This window comes from Erithacus rubecula (assembly GCF_903797595.1).
Source record: "Erithacus rubecula genome assembly, chromosome: 3".
Taxonomy (NCBI): Eukaryota; Metazoa; Chordata; class Aves; order Passeriformes; family Muscicapidae; genus Erithacus; species Erithacus rubecula.
Window position 1 is genome coordinate 67,668,788 of NC_136689.1, and position 16,915 is coordinate 67,685,702.

General features: G+C 39.3%; 1 protein-coding gene across 1 annotated transcript in view; it reads right to left on the reverse strand.

The window, feature by feature from the left end:
* MYLK4 (myosin light chain kinase family member 4) overlaps positions 1-16,621 on the reverse strand; it is a 33,119-nt gene extending 16,498 nt beyond the window's left edge. The window contains exons 1-5 of the mRNA XM_079301641.1: positions 15,589-16,621; positions 4,763-4,829; positions 3,845-4,319; positions 3,029-3,048; positions 245-350 (exon numbers count right to left, since the gene is read on the reverse strand). Coding sequence (XP_079157767.1) covers positions 245-350; positions 3,029-3,048; positions 3,845-4,319; positions 4,763-4,829; positions 15,589-16,233 — 1,313 coding nt within the window. The 5' untranslated portion in view covers positions 16,234-16,621. The remainder of the gene's footprint in view (positions 1-244; positions 351-3,028; positions 3,049-3,844; positions 4,320-4,762; positions 4,830-15,588) is intronic.
* Positions 16,622-16,915: the final 294 nt, after the last annotated feature.

Consider the following 16,915-nt stretch of genomic DNA (forward strand, 5'->3'; position numbering starts at 1 on the left):
GGCATCTGGCTGGCCTAGAACAATTCCAAACACAAGACAAGTCTACTGGTGCCAAATAGTAAGACAAAATTCACTCACACTATAAAACCAGCCTCCGTTTTTCATCCCTCTTTAAAGCATTATAAGAGCTCAGACTTTCATGACTTCAGCTCTAGTGGGGAATGCTGCCTCCATTCACCTCCCAAGATACTTGGCTGTAAATCTGTGCCTTGCTTTCCAAGTTGGTTTACTACACCTGACTTACCCTCCCAGAATTTCATCCTCGTTGACATTATAGTAATTGCTGATCCCCACCCTTTTGGCTGAGACAATCCGGTGATCAAATGGTGCTGGTGGAGTAGGAGTATCATCTAAAAAAGATGAAACAGATAGAGCGTATGAGTGGCCACATGCAATGTTTGATTATCCTATATTTTAGTTCCTCCTTTCCCCAGATAAGCCCATTTAAGAACTGAATACACTTACTGTAAGCTTTATAGATAGGTCTTTCTCTACTATTGAACAAGAGTTTTATTTCAGAAGCTCTGGCTCAGAAAAAGAGGTTGTTGTTGGGGAGCTGCACTACCAAGACAAGGACTCCTTTTTTAAGTTATCATCTTTCATACAAAAGTTGGGAGAGGCAAAATGAAGACTACTAGACTATACCAACGTAGCTTCATATTCACAAGGGGCCCCTGCAATTCAGCCTAATCTCTGATTTTTTAAAATATTTTTTCCTCCTTAGGGACTGCTAATAGGTGAGTATGTACTCTAACTCTTCAGTGGGGTAGGTAGAGAAACAACTCTCCTGCAGGCCCAGCTAAGAGAAGCTATTTCCCAGCTTTTCTTGTTGACAGTGAAGAATCCCCTTCTCAACAGATTGACAAAATTTGTCCTTTTGCACAGTATGGTCATCACCTTTAAAGATCACATTTAGAGCTTGTGCACATGAGGGAGTTTCACCCTGGCAGACAGCACTTGGGGTTTCCAGCATGGCTCAGGACACATGGTAACTGTCATATGCTGCTCTGAAGAATTTCTGTCCTTAAAAAGAGATGGCAGATAACAGGTAAAGAGGGGCACAGAGGAGGGATGGTTCCCAACATTGCACTGCAGCAGTTATGGAGTTCTGGCAGGTCTTGGGTGTTATTTTTTGAACCTCCACATGCTGGACCTTTCTGCCATCCTGATGTCAAAATCCCTGCTGGAGACCAGCCCTCCATGCCTAATTTGGACTTTTTGCAGGCTTTTGTGACTTCAATTTCATACCCACGTTGTTTTTAATTTGATTGATACTCCCGAGAGTGACCTTTGGCTGACCAAAGTGACAAATACTTCTTCAACCATTTGGGAGGGCTACAGCCCCAGTGTTTCAATATGAGCTCTCTGGTTTGGAATGCCAGCTCCTTTTTGTGTGAGGCTTGTTGAGCAATTTTAAAACCATTCATTTCTCCAGTGAAAATGATCAAAAACACAAACAAGAAACCCCATGACAGCATGTAGCTGGCAGGAACAGTTTGGTCATTAATGTGGCAGTAGATTGTCCTTATTCACAGTCAATGTCCATTTTTCCAGGACACCAGCTGTGTACCTAGATTTTTTTTTGACAGTGTTAATAACTTACATGGTCAGGAAGTTAGTTCATGGACAAGGAATTATGAAAAGCTGGGGCTTCTGGAAGTTTGCCACCTACTTGGGATTCTGCAGAGTTTGAATTGCACGACTGTAAGTATGGGTCTTTGCATGTTACTGAGACCCACAAAATGCCAAGAAAACCTCTAACCTAAGGCAAAATTTGACTCTAACAACACAAACTCCATCAGCACCAGCGTGTAAGTGACAGAAGAAAAGGTCTTTCTGAAAGCTCAGCTAAAAACATTACCAAACTTTGGGCAAGGAAATATTCTTTTAAAGACACCAGACTGCTTTTCAAAACTATGTTTAAATTTTTGCTGTCAAGATGTTCCCCATGACAGACCCTCTATTTTCCTTTTCCTGCAAACCAAAGGAGATTTCTCCCTATTCAAGAAAAATTTACCATTACAGATCAAAGATGCTCCAAAAGAGACACTATAATCTTAACATCATCCATAACAATCACCCAGAGCTCACAACACCTTATGGATTTTAGATTTAGTGTGCTATCTCCTGCTTTCTGCTACAAAAACTTAGCAAAAACCTGTAATAAATGTTTTCCTCCCACACTCTCCCCCCTTTCCCAAAGCAGATAAATTCATCCTGAGTCCTGTGTATGCACATGCACACGCATATATTCCCAAGTCTTTCAGACCATCTCTTCACATGCCATACAGGAATAGGCACTGAAATTCTCAAGATGAAGGTTTAATATTAGAAATTTCTGCTTCACCATGGTAAGCACGGCTTCAGAGTTTGGTGCCTGAGCACCATCTATCTGACTGTTCAACAGCATCACTCAGGCTTCCACACAAAGCTCTGTATTTCTTTACTTTGTAGTCTGCAGTTGTTCTCACTTCCAATTACAATGGGATGAATATGAACAAGCTGTTTTTACAGCTACATCCACAGAACTGCAGATTCCCTGTTAACACATTCTCAACATTTCCACAGGTCGACCAAGTTTGCTGCACCTGATATAATTTCTCCCTCCACTCTATACTTAAGGATTTTAGCTCTTTTGTTAAAAGAAAAGGGAGAGAGGTTATTGTTAGTGGAGTAGTTGTAGCAGAAGCAAATTAATTTTGAATCATTTCTAACAGAGCAGAAGCATCTAATATGAAAGCAAGCAGAATTGTGTTATTTCTCATCAGCTTAAGATGCAGTCCATGAAAAGCTGTTTCCCATCACAGCTATCATGCACACCTTTTCCCCCTACTAGTTAGAATCATGAAATCATTTTCTTCTACAGATCTCTGTTTCTGCTCATCACTGTAATACTCGCTTGCTGCAACTACTCTGATCTTTTTCTTGTCATCTTTGACTAGACCTTCATCATGCACTTGATGCTCACTGCTACCACTATGCTCAAACTGGCAGGTCTGCCCAGGGATTGAACTAGAATTTCCTGTACCTTTTTCGCAGCTTTTACACCTGCAAGGATAAAACATGGTATTAGTGCAGAGTACACTTAAAGCAGAGCAACTTTAGAAACATAGGTGAAAAATGCCTACATGGATATTGCATTCAAATAACATTAAGCTATTTTGTTTCATGGTGTAAAAATTACTTGTTTAATATTCCTGTTGAGAAATAAAAATGGCCCATAAATTATGACAGCAAAGTGTTTCTCAGTTACTGAAAATCTCACCTGAGTTCTTCTAAACTTGATATTAGGCTATGAATCTAGCCTTTAAAGCAAGTGGAGAGCATTGGATTTCCCCTTTGTTCATAGAGGTTCCTGAGAGATTAAACCTCTTTATCCCTGAAAGGCTATATATTAAACCCAGCCAAGAAAGAATTGAAGTAAACAAATTTATTAGGCCAATTGCTGGGCAAGTGTTCACAGTTTTATGTTGTCCTTTAAGTTACTAAATTTTCAGTAAGTTAATTCCTATTTGGCAGATGGCCTAATCTCTTTTGCTAATGTTATATGCCATTGCAGGGTATAAATATAACTATGGGAGAATTCTCCTCAGAGATAAAGAATAGTGTAACATAATTCCCATGTTCCTAACATAGTTCCCAAGCAAACAACCACAGCACGTGGCTAATACCATGTGTGGTGGATTGTTTGCCTTTCTTTTTCTAAGAATATATTTTCACTTAGATCATAGACAAACATATTTTTCACTTTTGTACTGGGCTAATTTTTCACCAATACTTATACTAATCAATCACTTTGACTTGAAGCTTGAACTACACATTTTTCTGAAGCAAGAATCTTTACCTTCCATCTGATATCTCTTCATCATGACTTTCTTCTGCCTTATCTTCCTTTTGGGAAGGAGTTGGTGGTTCCTCAGCACTTTTTACACTCTTATCAGCATTTTCCTCTCCTTCATTCTCTTTCTCCTTTTGTTGTTCCTCCAGTGCATCTTCAGGCACCTGATGTTCCTTCTTCTTCTCCTCATCTGCTGGGGACTCACTCTCTATCTCCTGCACAGTGAGTTTCTGACAAGCATCATCAACAGCACCTTCTTCCTGCTTCTTTTCTGGAGTGAAGGATTCCTGAAAAGAGTTTCTCCTATATTCATAATGGCTTTCTAAAGACAAACTTTCTTCTTTCTTCTCTGACTCTTCAATATGAAATGTGGGAGGATCCACTTCAAGCAGAACAGAACTTTCTCTCTTGGAATTTTCCTGGTTGAGTTTATCAACTTCTTCTTTCTGAGAGCAGGACTGACTCTGCTGGATGTCCCCATCTATAAGAGATTACAAAGTAATCTGTCAGTGGTCTTCTGATAGTCAGTAACAGTATTAAAGTAGGCTGCACACTTAGCACAACTTCTGTTGAATTGCGAACTAGGTATTTGCTTTACTCTCCCACTTTCAAGGTCATTATAAGTGTCTCCTAAGCAAGAGCTGACTACTTATTTAAAATTGGAATTTCATGGGTCAAAAATGCTTTCTTTGAGACACAGCACGAGAAAATGTTTTTCTCACTCAAAGTTATTGCCAGCCAAGTCAAAGTTAATAAACTCCTCATGCAAAGCACCTTATTGAGCAGTTGCATACCCTGCACTCACTCATGCTGATGAGCACATATCTAACCAGCAACTTCACTGGAGCTGCTCAGGAAAATCATGGCTATTTCTGTGTTATTTCTTAGGAACTAGAAGTTGATTAGAGAAAATAATAGTCTAACCTGTTGAATCTGGTGGCTTCTTTTCTTTTGTTTCTATTTCACTGAACTGTGACTTTTCTTTGATGACCTGTGAAGAAGGCAATTGACAGATTAGTCAATTTATACAGTGCACATGTTGTATGGTCTTCATGAAATTGAAGCCCGATTATTTTTTTTTTCCCAAGTACTCTGTGTTCTAACTCACACATTTCCTGTAAATGATGGTCCTTACTTTAATAACTACAAGCTGATTGAATTGATACCAGTGCAAAGCAAGAGAAATTAGCATGGTTGTAGTCAGCATCAGTGTTGGCATAAAAACAGCCTAGAAAAGATCAGGACTGACTCTCAGAGACTAAGCCAAATCAGCTTAATCAGGAATCAGCTGCTTCCCTTCCCTAACTTTTACTGTTAAAAAACTAGGTTTAACCAAATTTCGGAGTATTTAATATTCTAGTAAGAGGTTCATTAACAGTCTTACTGACACTTATCAAAAAATTCCTCACCGTTTAATCAACATTTGGCAATGACTTCTTTGATGATGCAATGATTTATTAAGGGCTAAGTGAGATGGTAACCAGGAATTTGAGTGTTCAAGCCGTAGCTTCAGCTCTGTACCCTTCTTTTACCTACATTTTACAATGTTGCAGTGACATCTAGAGGTGCTTCCTACCAATCTGGTTCCTCATAAAACCTCTGCACTTACTGTTACCTTTGTGGATATTAACTCATGTTTCTACGCTGTGTGTTCGGCTGTTTTTTCCTGCCCACTCCTAAACTTGTCAGTAGGTGACCACAGTACAACATGGTATCTGCTGTTGCTCTGTGCTTCTCTTTTTCACCTTCTTCCTCTCACAATGTATGAAACTGGCACTGTCATTATTAGATCCACATGGTATGAAAAAAGTTTTCACCTCAAAATATTTTCCAGAGGGGCCACCAGATTTTTTGGGGTTTTTTTGGTTTTTTTTTTTTGTGCATATCCCAACAAAATATACAGGTTCAGGCACTTAATTTTGAGTGCCAATGAGATAGTCCCAGAGTTCTGGGCACCAACCAGTCAGTCCTATTACTAAACATTTGTTCTGGTAAGCCCTCCACATTTTTTTTATGCTTTTTTATTTTAATTTCATCAGGCTATATAGAAAATAGGCATGAAATCAAAGCAATATGTATTTGCTATAAACAGAGTTCAAGGGGAAGGAAATTCCATGAGAAGCCAAAGGAGTTGAAACAAACTGGATGTAACTGCATGGAGGGATTTCAACAGGACTTGTTCAGAAAATCTTGATCTACGAGGGACAAGGAAACTAACACAAGCATAGGACCTGAGACTGACAATTATTTTGGATGCAGTTTGTCCCAGGAAGTTGCAGGCCACAAAAAGAAAAAGGTCACAATACAACAAGGTGAATACCTTCGAAATATAAATCGGAGTCTTGTTCCTACAGAACTTAAATATAATGTAATGTTGCCAGATGGAACACAGGGAACCAACTAATGCTCTAAAAAGCACTGAAAAAAAAAAAAAAATAGAACAGGGAAAAGCCGCAGACTTATTTATTCTGCAGTGTGCTGGCAATTAGTAATGCACTCGCATTCCTGTAAGTATGTCAGCCTCTCTGTACCACTGAGGACATCAGCTCTGATCAAACACAGTCAGCTGAGCAAATAACCAGAGAAATGGCCTCCAAGCTCTTTGATGCATGAGGCCAGATTTCACTTCTGCATTCAGAATTAATTGCAGACACACGGCACTTCCAACTAAATATTGCTGTAGTTTGCAGGTGTGAAATACAGAAGCCAGCTTTTAAAAATCTGTCTAGTGGAAGGAACACTGGACAGTGCTGAATACCTGAGACTGCCAGGGAATTATATGAATTACTACTGTGTTTATTCAAACACCATTTCTGGTCCCTGACATTTCACCAGCAGATGAGGAGTTCATAATAATTTGAATAAGAAAATCATACAAATTAAATATTTACTGATATTCTTCAGAATCAATTTGCTATAAATAAAGGAGCAAGAGTGCACTAGAGTAAGAAATACAAGGACTAGATATTGAAATGCTTGTAAATAAATGAGCAGCCTATACATGAACAACCTAGCTTTTTCCACATTTTGCTGTTTTGTAGCAACATGTGACTTCAACTTGTCAAATCTTGACCTGGCAATAAAAACAAGAACTTTTGCCCATTATTTCTTCCCTCTAAAGGGTGGGGGCTCACCAGGTTCTCTGGAGCTCACAGAAATAAATGTATCCTTCCTATCCCAGCCACAGGCAGTACAAAGACCTCCTTGTAGTTGGTCAGGGGCATGCACAACCTCCAGCCCCAGGCAGCTGAGCAGCTGCTCTGAGAGCCCACAATTCCCAAAAGCCATCACACTCTGTGAAAATCTCATCTGAAAGGTGTGGTGGTTTGTTAAAGACATCTATCCCACCTAATTACTCTTCATACCACTCCTCTTCCCTCTGTTAGAACTTTCTTAAGGGTCTTTATAACTTAATCACCAATAATATTTTATTTATTTATGTATTATTCTTCCCAGACTTATGTAACATGATTTTCTCCAGTCTGTATTTTCTAATTACAGTAAAAATATTTCTTAGCAGAAAACATTTTTCCCCTTTCTTTAACGACTTGAATATGTAAAATCAGGTAAATGGCACTATAGTAATTTTTCCAAGTTCATACAAGCCAAAAGCTTCCAAAGAATTTTACATTTTCATTTCACAAAAGCTTAAATATAAAAGTTTCTGGTGTGACCCTATAAAGTACACTGCAGCAAAAATGTGTCTGTATCAACAATTTTGTAGCATGTCTTCAAAAATGCATTTTCTAGACTTAAACATATTCTTTCATGGAGTATTGTCAGACCCTAAGTAAGAAAGACACAATAAAAGTCCAGGTGATGATACAGAATAATGTGAGATAGTCCAGAGGCTGAAACTTCAGTATAGACCAAGGGGGTGAAAAAAAAATAAATTTGAAATTATTTAAATTGACTTTAGAAACCTGTAGAAATCAAGGAAAAAGCAATATGTATAAATGCAATATATTCTAATTGAAATTTCAAATGCAGCAAGAAATGAATGTCTTTTATAGACATCTGACTCCTTTTTAATGAGCTCTACATGGTTAAATTCCTTCTTTATACTGCAGCAGTCCTACCTTTGGAATGTTTTCTTAGCTAACTTTCAGATTTTTTTATTCACCTAATAAAATTCTTTGATTCTTTTTTTCCTACTGCAAAAATTTTTTGTAATGAATGGCCTCATGAAGTAACCCCAAGCATTCAGTTAGAAGTCCTTTATCACCCCATCACATCTCATTTGATACGAAGACATTATCCTCAGCTTTCATCTGCCAATATCCAGACAAAAACCTTTGCATGTGCCTAAACTAAATTTTAACTCTGTTTCACTTTCTCATATTCTTGATAATTTGCAGAGCTGTATTATGGCAAGATAACCTGGTTTTGTGTTAAGATCTGATCACATTCATTTATCAAAATTATTAGTTACTTGATATTTGCAATTAATGAGTTTTCTTAACAGCCAGAATTCAGCCATGAGCTTTGCCACTGAGGGTGCACCCAGGATCTCCTCACCAGTTCCCAGGAGAGTGCAGAACATAACAGAGACCTTGGGACAACCACATGCATGGTGTGGCCTCCTGTGCCATCCATCAAAGCTGGAATCCATCCCCACCTGCCCTTTCGTGTTCCTCTTCAATGTATATACCTTCCTCCAACCAGCAGTGTAAAACATTCAGTGAGAGTATTTTTGATACAAACTTATAAATGCTAAAACCACACACATGGGAATTCTGCTTTTATTGGCAGGTGATGGATCTGCTTCCAAGTCATTATTTTTTTGGTACACTATAACAACTGCTGGCACCTTCACTCAAAGATTTTGACTCTTGCATGATTTTTATAGACCTCCTTGAACTGGATAAAGAAATCATTATTTTGTAAAATCCAAACTCAATCCACAAACATCTTCTAATCCCACACAAAAAGTAAACTGAACAATGAGAATCATGATTCCCCCAATACAAAATACAAGAGTTCTATGTGACCTGCTGCTTTGAAAATACATAGTAATGAGGTAACAACCTCTGCATGAAAAAAATACCTCAGAGCAACATCATCCTAAGGCAGAAGATGAAAATCAGCAAAGACAAACAAAAGTTTTGACCATTCCCCACTAAAGTTTGCTGACTTCCCACCCACTGTGCAGGGGAAGCTGTGGCTGTCCTGTTGCAAATGGGTGCTTCCTGCTCCCAGCCATTCTTCTCAAAACAGAGAATCTCACACAGAGGAGTAGAAAAGGCTTTCACACAACCAGGCTCCTGACAAAGCCCATGGCCTGGCTGAAGGTGCAATAGCTTGCACTAACAGTGAAGGCTTGAATCTAAACATCTTTACTTTTGTCTCTAGGTTTAGTCACTTTCACTTAACAGAGTCATTACCAGGACTAAGAAGGGTTTTGGAGGTAGACAGTTTAACTCCAATTGACTGGTTTTATTTTAACATCTCTGGAATATATGGAGACCTGTAATAATCACCAGCAAATCTGAGGTTACCAAGACACCTGCTAGGACCAGCACTCAGCATTATCTGGCTTTGATACATCCTTTCACTGCATCTGGGAAATCAAATCAACCAGTCACTGCTGCTTTTGAGTTTTTCATCTGAACATATCAGGGACAATGTCAGGCAAGCACAAGCACTCAAGAATTCAGCTGCTCACCAACACTATGGACAGCCTCACATCTCTCCATTCTCTATACTGCTCAATTTCCTTACACGTGTGATGACTGACAGGGTGCATGTGTGCCTCATATGCACCTGTTCCATAATCCCAAAATTTTCCAGGTGCTGCTCTTCACATTTTTGCCATTTCCATTAAATGGGTCATCCTCCTAAGTGGGTTCTACTATTGTCACAGTGTGACACAGGAGAAAAAAAATACATCTTGAAAGCTAAATCACTGGTAGATCTTTTAAGCTGTGGGGATAAACTACCCACTTGTTAAACTACTCAGACTTTTTTTTTTTTATTATTACAGTATCAGTTAATTATCCTCACTGTAAAGAAGGGCAATGGTATGGATGGCAACTATCTCCAGACTTCATGAACTGTCCTTCCTAGGCTTTTCTCCAAAATCACACAGCTAGATTTCCATCCAAAGGGTTACTAAACTTAAATAGTCTCCTACAGCTTTGATGACTCACTTTGAATTGAACCCCAGAAATGCAGGTTTCCTAACAATTCATTTAACAAGAAGGGAATTTGGGTTGAGCCAAAAGACCTGTTTGGGGTTTTTTTTTGTTTTCCCTTTATAGACAGACTGTGGTCCTGTGACACCTCACCATGCAGAAACCAGTGAATGGAATGTGGTGGGGCTCATTCCAGGCTCTGTTGGGGCTGCTGCCCAACCACCCATCTCTGCTGCTTCTCACTGCTTCATGTGTGTGCAAAACCCAGGGTACAGCCAGGATGGCACCAAATTAGTTGTTTTTCAGAGCAATCACCCTTGCCATTAAAACTCAGTATGCTGGAGACCTCACATTTAATTGCAATGGCACTCTCCTACCAGAGGAAATAATCAGGCATGGTATCCCTACTTTTTGATAGGGGCTGAGAGGAGTCATTAGCAGAAAACTGCCTAAATGCCAGGATATCTGATGTCAGAAGTTGAATTTCAGATGTCTGCAGCAGACAAAGACTTCCTTCCTGAGCAAATCTTTCCTCCTGCTGTCTCATTTCTTTGAGTAACTTTCTGTTTTTCCAGGGTTGCTCTCTGATGAACTGCCTTGCTTTGCTTTCCTGCATATACCAGTTATTTCTTTATCTTCATCATGAGGTCTCTTTAGTTTTGTTAATGAATTGAAATGGATTCCTGCAATGGTTGCTCTAACACATCAACGTTCATGTCATGCCCCAAGAGCTATCTCATGTGGCATGTAGTTATTTAAAAATTAGCTGTGTCTACTTTGATTTCACGTATTTTCAGAGTTGAAGAAACAGCAAAATCCCAACAGTGCTCAAGAAGGGATCCTATGCAGGGAACATTGTACAGCAGACAGCAAGTTCTGGGGGGTAAATGGAAACAAAGTTAAACAGCATTATGAATTGAAAAGGCATGAAACAACTCCTATGACTGTCACAGGGAGAGAACAGGGCAAAGATGAAACAAAGATGAAAACAGTGTCCAAAGAAAACACACCAGCTTTATGACTGGTAGACAGAGAGAGAATATTAACTCTGATATACTACAGCTCACTCAGAAGCTGAAATTTGTCTACCAAGAACATATTTAAGTAGACATCAGTCCTGAGGGAAAGAAGAGCATTCCCAAGTATAATGGCACTTGTGGATGCTGACCAACTTCATTGTCCAAGCAAAAGACAACACATCTGCTGAGATTCTGCAGAAATCTATGCTCTTGAAACCACCAAGCCCAGCAGAAACTCTTGCAAATAGATGTTAAAAAAATTTAAAAAAAACATTTCCCACCTATTTGGCTGAAAGATAAAAAATACACAGAACATGGCCATTTTGGAAAGAATTTAAGTAATACATAAGGGATCTGTTAGCATTTGTAGGCAAAATGAAGGAATCAGAACAATTATAGACTGAGGCTGAATGGATCTTAAAACACATGTGGCAAACAGCAGTTTCATTGTGGGCTCCTACTAAAGCAGCCAGTGACCTGCAATTGCAGTGTGATACCTGCACAGGATGTACAGATGGCTCAAACAGAAAACACAGCTCCAACTGCTGTAGTGTCCTTAGTGTGAGAAACAGCCCCAAACTGCTAATAGTTGTTATTCCTACAGCAAAGCCTGTAGAAATGTCAGGAAATCAAAGTTACAGACACCTGCAGGCAACTGCATGAAGTCCAAGACTACTTTATAATGGCAACAAAATGGACTTTCTGACTCTCCAGATGAGTATTTGCAGGTTAATAGTATAGAATCTCTAAACTCTTAATTTGGAGGAAATGAGTGAAGTATTATTTTACCCTCTTTCTTTATAAGTGGAAGAAGTAGGACTGAAAATGGAGTTATAGACAGGAACATTTTGCAACAGGATTATCACAGACTACTTAAAAAGGTGAATTTGAGGAAAACCTCAAGGCTATTAAAGACATTTACTGTAGAACCGCTGATTTCCCTGAGTGGCAATAGTGACAAAATAACTTAAATGACAAGTAATACACACTACTGCTCTCAGCCATGTGGTGATAAGGTCATGCTGCACTCAATGGAAAACGGCTGGGACACATTTGGCAGCATCAACAAAGCATGAAGTGTCTCCAAGCTACACCATATTACAACTTCGACCCAAACCAGAAATAAACTAAGCCCCTGTATGAGGCAGTGGAGGTATTTCAGGATGGCAGTAAAAGGCAGGAAAGCAGAAATTTGCTTCAGAAAAGAGCAATCTCTATATTTTGCAAGAGCACAAAATATGCCTGTGGAGCCTGTGATTAGGAAACTTACAACTGCTGCTGATGCTGGGAGAGAGATTACACACCCCAGATGCTTCTACCCCTTCTTTCTCTCTCATTCCCCCTCTCACGTCTCTGTTCTGCCTCTTTCACAGGTCTGTACATAATATGGTTCTGTAAAAACAGTTAGGAAAAATTTTAAAAACAGTACTACGTTAAGAGCAGCACCTCCCTAGAGAAGGATGGATGGAAAGGCAGATGAGCAGTATGTCAACACTGTTCATTGCCTTATCCAGTTGTACCCACAGCCACCTACTGCACCACCTACTAGTAATTCATTCATAAATTATAGTTGGATAATTTTGCAGAAGCAGACAAACATTTTGCCGACAGCTTAGCTATTAGAACCAAGGGATGGCATTTACTCATAGCAGCAGGGTGGATGACAAACAGGAACATCATCCAAAACATCTGATCATCTCCAGTACTGCATAGAAGTGGGCACTGTCCTTCTGAACTAACTGCAATGAATGGGTTGTCTTGTTCATGGCCATACAGAAACAGAATGGAACTGTACATGTCTAACAGGATTGAAGGGTAGCTCAGTGCTGCCACAAAAAGTCCGCCTATGACACGAGAGTTGTTCTTGCTGGCTGGCAGGTTGCACTTCTGTGGGGTCAGCACTGTTCAAAATTATGATGTGGGACCAGAGACGGGAATGAGGATTCTGTTAAGAGAAGCAAGGATTGGTATCTGCACATTTGGGTAAATTTGTTCAGTGCTATGTCACCAGATATTATTGGTGCATTTCAGGTGTAAAACTCTGCAAGAGTGAAATACCCTATTTTTCTATTCCTTTTCTTTTAACTTTAATCACAACCATATAAAACATATAGAAAAAATATGTAGATGTAATTCAAATACGGAGGCACAAGCAACCAGCTTTGCAGTGTCTCATGGACCAGTACTTTGACTAACTTCCCCAGAGATCCTGTTCTTTCCCCCTCACCCAGAGGAGAGTCTGTTTGCCCTAAACGCTGGTACACACTATCTCCTACTAAGCTGATAGCCAGGCTCAGCAGTCTCTGCTGAAGTATATCATTCCTTGTTCTGTTACTCCTAATGCAAGGCTGACTTCAAGTCTGTTTTTACTTAAACCTAAGATGACTAAGTGTTTACCAAAGCCAGCTGTTGTTCACAGGATAGCTTGGTAATTTTATGATGGCCCTTTTCTAATAAATCAAAGACACAGAGAGGAGGTAATGACAAGCTAACATATGTATGCTATCTCATAAAACAAACAAAATATAAACAACATAATAATACCATCAGCATGATTCCAGACATGCTCATGCTGCCTTTCCTAAGCCCACATGCTAGACAAGTTCCTACCGAGTCCACTCAAAATCGCCAAGAGTCTGCAGAAACAAAAATGAGTCAGTGAGGGAATTACAAATATAGCTGCTGTTGGAAAAAGACAGACTCCACTTGCTCATCTCTTTATTGTGTCTTTGTCAGTAGGCTGCCTCTGTTTCCATCATGTTCAAGGTCCCTTGCCTCTACTTCCAGGTGTTTTAAAGCTCTGAACTCTCCTTGGGGGGTATCTGCATCTCTGCTCCCTGGCTCCCCTCTGACCTGTCAGCAGCACAGGCTCATCCTGCTCTGCTACATCCATTGGTTCTCACAAACTCACTAGCAAAGCCTGCAAGGTCCTCCCCTTTCTCCAACCCTGTGCTTTTATTGCAGTGAGCCTTGCACCTACTCTGGTCTCCAGGAGGTGCAAGTTCATTAACATGCCAGGCCTGATTCAGTTTACATTTATAAATAATTTAGATGAATATGTACTTTCACCAGGGTAAGAAGGTCTCTACCACAAACTGCACTGATGGCAGCATTACAGAGGTGATCTGTGGCTCTCACTCCAATGGGGCTTTTACAACAGATGTTTTCATTAATGTTTTGAAAAGTAAAAGAAACTTTAAACTCAGATGCTCAAAATAAATAACCTTTTCTTATCAAAGTAATTGTGTAAAACAAGAAAACTTCTCTCCGGTTGAAATTTCTTTTTTTTTTTTTTTTTAATCCAGTCCAGCCTGGTGTACAAGAGGGGCCTGTAATGACAATTTTTGTTGTCAGTCTTCTTTGGCAAGGAAGCTATTTTTCTCTTCAGTTAATGATGCTCTGGAAACAAGGCTGTACAATTTATATCCTTACATAGTGACAAATCAGTCAGTTCAGCTGACAGAGCTTTACAAGATGCTCCTCTGCTGCTACTCAGCACTGACTGATATTTTTATAGTTTCCTTTGAAGGCTCAAATGTTTTTTTTGTCTATCTAAGAAGATAGGTTGCCTTAGGGTAACCAAGCTGAAAAGCACGTGGTTTGCTGACCAGGCCATTCTGAGTAATGTTGGGTGCAGTGCTTCTTTTCTTCAAGGTATGCTGTTTCCAGTAATACCTTCACATGATGTTTTTCCTGCTCAAAAACTTTAGAAAAACAAACTCAAGAACTATTCTTTAATTGAACCAAAGAGTAAAGCCTGCCCATGACTTTTTGGGAGAAAAAAATTAAGCAAAATGAAACAAAATATGAAAAGCAACCTTTTTGGTTCACAGTGGGATAATTAAATACCAATATACTTTGTCAGAAGAAATTCCTTAATTTTCTTTACCAAAAAAGAATACTCAAACTACCTTACAAGAACTTATTAGAGTCAAGAGAGTCTTTCAAGAGATTTTTTGATGTCTTTTAGTCTGAACTTAAAAGAACATGATGAAACTCTCATTATGGTAACAGAGGCATTTTTTACTCAGGGAAGTTTACACAAGCCACAGCTCCAGTTACAGTAACCCTACCTCAGATCCCAGTTTAGAAGTCCCCTAGTCCTCACCAATGGAGAGAAATACCAGATTGGAACAGCACACTTAAGATGTTCTCTGAAATAAAGGACAAACATATGTACATGCCCTGACCCAAGGAGGCTTTTTACCAGTTCCACTAATCTCTAGACCCTGGTGCTCATAACATGACTGCTGCAACTTGATTCCCCCAGATAATTATAATCCAGAAAAGATCATCGTAAAATTCATGGACAGGACCCAAGACTACTCATGTTTGTCAATCTTTTTTATGTTCTTTGTTGTTATATTTTACAGCTGCAAAGGAATAATTAGAGAAAAATGAAGGTCTGTATAACAAGTAGATTTTTCCATATTTTTTCCACTGAAACTTGCTCAGCTTGTTCTTATATTTTTCACTTTTAGAGCACATTGGTTGTTCTTGCTTAAATGTCAACAAAACAAAAAAGCTGAGCATGTAGCAGAACATTTCCGTAGCTTGCAATGATTCCTGCCAAGATGAAACACAAACCTGGGCTCACCTTTTCATTCTTCTCCTTGAGCAGATCACCAGCTGTTGTCTCCGAGAAAACGTGCATCCTAAAGGGATGTCCAGCTCCTGCCTTGCAAGCTTTACGCTTTTTAACATGATGTTTTACACTTGAATTATGAATTACTAATGTTTTCACCCTCTCTACCAGAGGTCCTACAAGTTTCTGTAGTCCAGAAACACTTTGTTCAAGTCCATCTAGCCTTTTAACCTGCTGCTCTGCTTTCTTGTTTATATCAGAAAGAGATTTTTTCATTTTAAGGCAAAGTCTCTTCACTTCATTATTTCTCACTTTTTTGTTTCTTTCCATCCTTGATCCAGGTTCAGATGTTTCTGCCTTTACCATCTCCATGTCTTTTTCAATGCAACAGATTTCTTGGGAAACACTGTTAAGCTTCTTAAGGACATTCTCTTGCAGAGTCAACAATTTATCAATTTTCTCTTCAAGGGAGGCAAACTTCACATCCATGATGTTGACACTTTCAGATGTGCTGACATCACTTCTCTCAGCATGAAGAGTTTGAGGAGGTTCCATTCCATTATCTGGCCCTTGGTTTTGCAAAGTGTTTGGATCAAATATTTTGGCCAGGTTGTTGACCATAGTCGCAGAAGAGCTCTGCCTGCTGGATGTGGTCATTTTGCTGGTTTGGATATGGGAAGGAAATGCTCTGATGATCAGCTGCTTGAGGACAATATCAGTTGCAAAGGCTTTCCATCCAGGCTGCTCAGATATACAGCCAAGTTTGGCAACTCCAGCACAACTAATTTCTAAACTACTCTCATGTATTTGACTAAAACAGAGAAAAGAGCAAATTATTTAGCAGAAAAATGCCTTTCATCCATTCTTTTCTTTACATATGTATATGTCTATCTATGTCCAAATGAAGTGAATATAGAGATGCATATCCTAAATGCACTCGGTTCAGTGACATGCAGGTCACTGCCCTAGCAAGGTCCATGCCCTAGCAAGGACCAAACTATTTGCACTCCAATGGCATTTGACAGCAAAAAGGCTACACGACACATGAGAAGTCATTAAGGGGAGAGAGACTTTGGCAGTGCTGCTGTTGCTTTTCAAAAGCCTAGTATGTAATGTGATCCCCTCTCTGAAGAGAATAAGGGTCTTTACAGGGAACTTGAATGTGGCTGTTTGAAATTGCTATGTTTTAAGATAAACTTTTCAGATGAAAACTTCTATGCCTCAAAAAGCCTATTATGCCAGGCAGGAAGTCAATAGAGTGGTTAAAAAATAAATACATTAAAGAAATAAAACAAGAAGGAGATGCTGGAATGCAAGAATTTTGGGGAAAAAAAATCAG